Source organism: Esox lucius, chromosome 12 (genome assembly GCF_011004845.1).
Source record: "Esox lucius isolate fEsoLuc1 chromosome 12, fEsoLuc1.pri, whole genome shotgun sequence".
Classification (NCBI taxonomy): domain Eukaryota; kingdom Metazoa; phylum Chordata; class Actinopteri; order Esociformes; family Esocidae; genus Esox; species Esox lucius.
In genome coordinates, this window is record NC_047580.1 from 27,187,073 (window position 1) to 27,195,133 (window position 8,061).

The 8,061-nt window shown below is 38.0% G+C and overlaps 1 protein-coding gene across 1 annotated transcript; it reads right to left on the bottom strand.

Moving 5' to 3' along the window:
- Positions 1 to 680: 680 nt before the first annotated feature.
- Positions 681 to 7,062, bottom strand: sdf4 (stromal cell derived factor 4). Its single transcript, XM_010875332.4, has 7 exons — positions 6,771 to 7,062; positions 5,838 to 6,184; positions 5,261 to 5,397; positions 4,667 to 4,780; positions 4,165 to 4,323; positions 3,085 to 3,260; positions 681 to 2,723 (listed from the first exon to the last, which is right to left on the bottom strand). Exons 2-7 carry the CDS (start codon positions 6,155 to 6,157, stop codon positions 2,547 to 2,549), a joined length of 1,083 nt encoding a protein of 360 aa, XP_010873634.1. The 5' UTR covers positions 6,158 to 6,184; positions 6,771 to 7,062; the 3' UTR covers positions 681 to 2,546.
- Positions 7,063 to 8,061: the final 999 nt, after the last annotated feature.

The window sequence follows — 8,061 nt, forward strand, 5'->3', positions numbered from 1 at the left end:
AAACAACATAATGGTCTCATAGCAACTACAGCACCTACTAAAAACTTTATGAATTTATGAAAATAGTTTTTGCTAACTTCTTTCATTGCAAGCTTCAGTAACAGCTATATAATTTAAAATGAGTGCTAAAACTACTAACCATCAAGTCAGTATGCAAAAACAATCAAACCAACAGGACCAGTCAAAAGACAGAACACACTTGAGGGGTGTGACCAAACCTTTGACTGGTTCTGTACATTTACAAACACAAAAAACATTTTGGGTCGGATAGCTAAGAAATATTTATTGTTTATAAGCAAATCTGGAATACAATTTATAAAGCTTTTTCACATTCTGCTAGCATCAGCTTATTTTTTTAAATAATTTTAATAAGTTGAAAGGATATCAGAAGGATCCAACTTACCGATTTCTTCAGCAAGATATTGTCATTGAAGCCATAAATCAATAATGAATGCATATTATACATATATTAGAGCCAGAAGGTACTAAAATGTTTGAATTGAGGCCAATCACAATAATACAAGAGATTTTCCAATATCAATTACATGTATGTGTGTGTGTGTGTGTATATATATATATATATATATATATATATATATATGACACACACACAGTATATTTATCAATAATATAAACTAAATTATAACATGAACTGGAAAGAAAAAATATATGGAAATATACCAAATATAATTATATATAATTTATCTATCATATACTGATTGACATTGGTAGAACTCCTTTAAAGAAAATTAACTGTAGATCAACAACAATTAAATACACCAATCTTAAACAGAAAATAAGATGTGATATGGAGAATTGACAAGAGCTACATACCCAGAGGGCGTGTCAAATTTCAACAAAATGTTCTCAAATATTTTTTTCCGTTTATTTTAAAGATTTCTGTGCTGCAACAAATGTTAAAACCCCTGTTAAAAAGTATCAATTAATAATTATTCTAACATATATTTAATAGGGCTTATTTCATGTCCAATGGACATAAACATTTGCATAATTCTGGAGGTACTTGAAACACACAAACCCAGTTGGAATTCTTGATGCAAAAGTAACCCAAACATATGAAAACATTATCAGCCATATTGCAACAGGGAGTCGGAACTCCATAATAATATATTAGCATATATAAATATATATATCCATATAAGACAATGAGAAAGTATGCACATCAAACAAACAAAGGATTCCCCATCATACTTTACATGTTTTTTTTTTCTGCTAATGCAATCTCATGTCAATCACAAACTCACTGACACTGACATGGGTAGGATAACCCACTACGGCCACATAGCTATATTCTCATGTGATTCAATAAATGTCAAGAGCAGCTCGCTACACATTACTGGCACTTGGCATGGAACTGGTGTTTTTGTGTCAGATGACATCTAAGTAGAGCCATGCACACCAGAAAATGGCCATGCACACCAGAAAATAAACCTCAATTACCTTCAAATTTGGTTGTGGATGTTTTATGCTATGAACTTTACCCAATTCCAGATAACTGTAGATAAAAATCTGGTGAGCTCAGCTAAGAGTCTGACACTTGGAAACAAGTGGATATTCCAACAAAAGGTAACCAAGCGTACAAGAAAACCCCAAACATAAGTTATTTCTCTGAGCAATTGTAATAGTATAAAATGTCATTGTTTTTGTTGCATTCAGTTCGGAATTTAAATTATTTTACAGTCACGTTTTCCCACATGTATCAACCGTGTACATACTTTCTCACCTTAATGTATAAGCATTCATTTTAAAAGGAGCGGACGGATCAGAGAATAAAAACATTAGAACTTTACAATGTAACCTGTAGAACCCAAATTACCAAACAGAACAGAAAAGTGTGAGTATAGAGAATACAGTGATTAAAGAGGTTCAGTTCAATCATTAATATGACGGATGGCTTTGAGAAGACTTGTTACTTCCATTCACTACGGTAGTAAAGATACAGTCTGTAACTTAATTTGAAACACCAATGACAATATATGATGGTAAATGTAAAGAATATTGGTATTTAACAATGTTAAAAACCTTAAAAATCTTCATATTTGCAGCAAAAACTGAGGACCTGCACAACTATAAATTATAAGTCAAATTGTTCAACACTTTACTAGACTGGCCAACAATCTAATGTTATTCCAATTCCTGATAAGCATACTGTACATTTCACAATACATTAATTAACACAAATTAATCATGAACGAAACAGTGTCTAGAATGCACCGAAAACCCAAACACATCGTCTTATGGGAGATAATGCAACTTAAATCCCGCAGCAGACAAAAGGCAGACCGTGGCAATGACGAGTTCTGATGGGATGTTTAGAAGAGGCACCATCCAGACATGAAGAATGTCTTACATTAAGAGTTGTTGGGGGAGGCCAGGTCAGTCGGCTGGGGGCTAAGATTTAAACACACAATTGCACACTAGAACACCACAAATTCAGGAGTTTCATTCCACCAATAAAACAGACCCGTCTTTACAGCCGACTTGTGAGAACACCCCTAACACAAGAGAAAGGGAGGGGTTTGTCTTTAGAACTCCTCATGTACATTCCGGGCGTAGTCCATGAGCTTGCTGCCAGTGAAGTATTCACTGTATTTTAGAATCTCTTCCAGTTCCAAATTGTGGTTCAGGTTCTCGTCAGCCACAGCGATCATCTGCTTAGCCTCGTTAAGAGCACTGTACTCGTTCATTGGGTCCATGTACTCCTGGAGCGCAGATTAGTTATGACAGAAAGGAAGGGGAAACAATGATTAGCTCACTGATATGTTCAAAATGTACAATATTCTACTGCAACACAGCAACAAACACAGGACCTTTTATGAAAGGTGTTCCCAAACTAGGAGGCATGCCCCTAATTTGAGGTGCCAAGTTTCCAGAGAGTGGAACACAACAGTGTAGGAAATCCATAATAATACTTTAAAAATTGTCAAACAAATGAGGCCACAAGGACAAAAAAAAGTTGGGAAGCCCAAAATATTTGCTCAGTCTTTTTTTTGGGGGGCGAGATACGGATTCAGTGCCAACACTTTGACAACATAAGTCCATAAAGCTAGCGACACAACCCACCTCTAATTCCTCCATTGTAACGATACCATCACGATCACCATCGATGACTTCCTCAAACTCCTTCTTCCTCTCTCGTACCCAGTCATCATCAATGTCTTGGGCTTGCTGGTTCTCCACTGTACCCATGGGCAAAGAGATGAACTCAGACAGGGTCAGCCTCTTGTCACCGTCCTGGTCTTTAAAAACAACACAAAGCTTTCCTCATAATCACACACAGGCACTAGAGAGGTCAACGTTCCAGAAACCGGGAAGAAACTTACGACATATGTTAAAGGCAATATAAATACGTTTGTCTTTTCAAAGTATTTTGTGTTGCCTAGGAATCATATGAAACCATAGCATTCAAACAAAGAGCGCCAAGGCCTAAAAGGGTGAATCATTTTAAACAAAAACGTGTCTTTTTAGATACACTTACAGCCACCATGCTCCTTAAAACAACACATGCTATTCATGGTCAAAGTCTTTTAATTCATCAAATGCACCGAATAACACAGCGTCATTCTGAACAATGATATACATAACAATGTAAACTAGCAGGAATTTGAAAGAGTGCACAATGGGGAGTAAGAACCATAAGGGCAGGAGTATTGTTATTATAAATATAGTAAGTGTAATTATGCCTATAAATGGTACATACAAATATTCTAATGTCCATTGAATGTCCATTGAATGACATCAGAGCATTTGAAATGTTCATGTGATCAATATGATCATAGATCAGTGTGGCTGGTTGAGAAGGGGAAAAAATGGAGTGAGGACGTTTTGTCCTGCCCATCCAAATATTTGAATTTATCAGTGGAACCAACAGCCTCAACATCGGCTAATGAAGATTGTAATTCCCACAACATTTCACTCTTGCAGTGAAAACAAAGTTTTTTTTTTTTTACACCACAGGCCTTTGCATGCAAGCGTTATGCTACCCGAGCCCTGTAGTTTTCTTGCATTTTGTTTTTTCCGGTCAGCGTACCACTGATATTTTCTTCGACAGCACGGCGTACCAGACTACACTGGCTTACTTGCGCAAATGTAACAGATCAAACGGAAATGGACGTTACTGTGAGCAACAGGAGGACAGCGCACCTAGGTCACGAAAGATCTCCTTGACCATGTATTTCAGCATGCCTCGACTGTGCTCCGGGTGCAGGAAAGAGAGGAACTCCTCTTCGTTCAGCAGCTGGTCCGCTGGGGGGTTATCAGCCTGGAACCAACGGTCCTTCAAACTCTCTAGCACCTCCTGGGCTGGAAGGAGACAAACATAAGCATTACTGGCAGACCCAGGAGCTATAAACACACTGTGTGAGACTGCATTAGAACAGCATGGAAAATTGGAAGAGCGTTGTTTTGTTTTTTTTGTATCCGGAAAAATGGTTTGGGGGAAGTTCAATTTCAGCGACGGTATGAAAGGCAAAACTCTTGATAAAATCTGGAGAGATGCAGGGACTATAGCTGAAGTAGTACGGCAAGACACTGGAGGACACCTGTTTTACTGGCATGGGCACCTAAATTTTCAGTGTAGGCACACATGCTTCTTGTAAATGGGGTAATCGCAGACTGTGGTAAATAGTGTAATGGACGAACTTACTCTCTTCATCCACCTTCAGCTCTTCGTTGTGCTTTATCTTCTCAGCCATTTCCTTTTCGTTGAATCCTTTGCTAGCAAGAAATTTCACCCGGTATTCATCCCATGTCACAAGACCTGTGAGAAGAACACATCAGTTCAGGGACCATTACTTGACTGTGAAGGGAGAATGTTGTGAGGAAATCTTGGGAAACTGTGCCATACTGTCATGTCTGAGATGCAATGTCACCCGCACTTAACAGCATGACAACCAATGCACTGCAGTCACGTATTTCACCCTCATGGCTGTGGATCAGGGTGGTAGACCACAGCAAAAGAAAAAAACTACACTGCAATTAAGGCAACTTAAACAACAGGTTATTCAGCATTTTTTTTTTGTATGAGTTTCTTCAACAATATCATAATCCTATCCAGGCCGGGTGATTTAAAAGTACGTTAAATCAACTTCTAATATGCACAAAAAATCCTGTGTTTTTTTGTCCCTTTTTACACAGAAATGGTTCTTGTTGGACAACTCCAGGCAACCCTCCCAGGATCAGTTAGTTTCATTTGGTTTGGTGCTAATGCATCCAATCCAGAAAATCCTTTGGCTCTTACCATCTCCATCAGGGTCTACAGCATGGAAGCTCATCTTGTTCTCCCTCACAGCCTCCTGGAAGTGTTCTTCGGTCTTCTCCATGATCCAGCGCTGCATCTCCTTGGCACTGACACTCTTATCTTTATTGAAGTCCACTCTGAAGACGGGATACAAATAAAAGCCTAGCATTAATATCATGCAGATCTACTTAAGTTAATAATGTGTACATTTAGCTAATTGAAACTGATACACACTATTTACAGTAAGCAGTTTCAAACACTTTCCACTATTTCAACCTCAGCCCAAACTCAGAGAAGTAGACAGTTTTACAAAGCAGTAAGATGCAACCTATGCTAAAATAATATTTTACAATAGTACATTTTCCATACATGGTAAAACACTGAAATCATATTGAGAATTTGTCAAGGAACCCGTTGTTTTGAGATGTGGAAGTTTATGTTGCAATCTCTGGAATTGTTTGAATTGCATTTATAAACAATATTTCTAATCTCTGACTTTGCAGTAAATATGTCTCATTTGGTTAAATGTTGAATGTGAAGTCATCATGAGAAATGAAATGCATAGAACAGCTCTTACTTGCTGAATATATCAATGAGCTTCTTTCTGTTCCTCCTGGGCTCAGAATCCTCCTCAAACTCCTCAAATTCTTTTCCCAGGAACACCTCCTGATGGAAGTCCTTGTTGATATGACCGTCCATCTCCAGCTTCACACCATTCAGATGGTCTGGGGGGAGGATCTCATTCTCCTCTTTACTGTTGGGGTTGTTCTTGTCTTTCAGACTTGACATATTAGCTGGCCGAGCATTGACATCCACAGTGTTGTGGAGTATACAGAACAGGGCCATGAACATAGGCAGAACATGTCGGCACCAAGCATTCATCCTGTAGTTAGCCATTGCTGCTTCCAAGTTGAACGTGCTCAGCTGAAGAACAAACCAGTCAACACAAGTTGCATGATGTTAAACTTATTATGTTGCTAGCGTCCATAATCACTGACAAACTAGTTGCCTAATCAGCAGACTGTTACCCTGGTTAACACGGATGTGACCTAGCTGTCAAGCTAGTTATACACATATTCATGTATTAGCCTTTGTGACTACATCACACATTTGGTTACTAACGAATGTGAATGTAAGGTCCTTTCAGTTAGTAAGGCCCTTTCAGAATCCGAGGTACTGTACACACCATGTCTAAAATGCATGGCCACTTGACAATGTTGAATAAACGCAGTTGGAACGAAATTTACCGACACATGTTGTCTTTGTGTATGAGGTAATCTGACAAAATATCCAGAGGTTAGGGACATATTAAGCATTATTACCACAATAAACGTATGCTACTGCAAATAAAGTAGTAGGCTACGCAGCTAACGCGACGAGTGCTACTGCTAGTACAGCACAACAACGTTAGCAAACTACAGAGCTCAAGCTAATAATAATAGCTTCATACAGTACATTCAGCAAAAGCGTAATGAGGACAAACAGCCACCTCACCAAGGGGTTGACCTACCTGATTTTGAATTCCAATGACACTAATCTGGAACACAGTTAAATGCCAGGATCTTGAAGAGATAAGGAGCCCTAGATACTAGAATGAATCGTCGTAAGAGCAAAAAAATAACACAGCAACAGTGAGTGTTCTATTTCCTGTATACGTGGCTACTCCAAGAACAGGCAAGAACACACACTAGCGTTTAGCTGCCTAATCAATTCACAGTCACATCAAAAGGTGAGTTGCGGAATTTATATTTCCAGTTCATTTACACTCAGCGTCTCGGACGAGAGAAAGTTCCGGTTTTAGGGGAAGTGGAAAAAGAAAGCCAGTGACGCAGCTTCCGCCTTTGGACGTTAACTATGAATGGTGACGTAGAGACCAATTTAATACGTAAAAAAACTATTTATCACGTAAAAAAAAAACAAGACAGATGGGCGAGAAGGTTTAAATGGGGAATATGTCAGTCACTCAGATTGATTTTGTACAAATATATTATTTGAAATATTCACTTAAAACATTAACTGCATATGTTTTCTGGTAATTTTTGCTTGTTTTTATGCTAGTACAGTAAAGATTTTATATATTGCCCTTTTAAAAATAAGTTGGTATGCCAGTTCATTTCTCTTCTTATTGGCACACCTCATGTTTTGGCTATGTCTATGATCAATTTAATCTGATTCATCTGTGTCATGAAACGGCATGACATATATAAGACACTAGCAACCCTTGGGGAAGGTTGCTTCAGAAGACATATCCTTATTAAATGATGTAGAGTTTTATGTAATTCCTGATTGATCAATAATTTATTTAACGTGTATCTTCTTTGACATGCAGAGGCCTAAATGGCGTTCCACAGAAAGTAAGGCTATGCCAGCCATATTTAGAAAGGGGATTTTCACCTTTACCTATTCAGTTAGGTAAATGTCATGGTGACATCCAAACAATACACTGTTTTGTCTACTTATTTCCACCGCGACAATTCAAATAACAACCCCATTTTTTTTTTTTAAATAGTAACAAACCTACAGTAAAAAAATCACTTCTCAGCTTTAAAACATGGTAGTGTGAGTCCAAAAACTAAGATGAGCATCAAAATGGACCACAGACTATAAATATTTATTTTTTTATCACATGGTCTTGTCCTAAAAGGAGTTTGAGTTGAAGGGACATACATTTAAAACCAAGTACAAATGAGCAAACAGGGTCCCAAAAAATCAACACTGATGTATCTGTAGAGTTTATGGGATATTATGAGATCAAAGTATTGGTGCTGTACTTTCAGTGCTTTTGTTTACCTCTGGGTGGC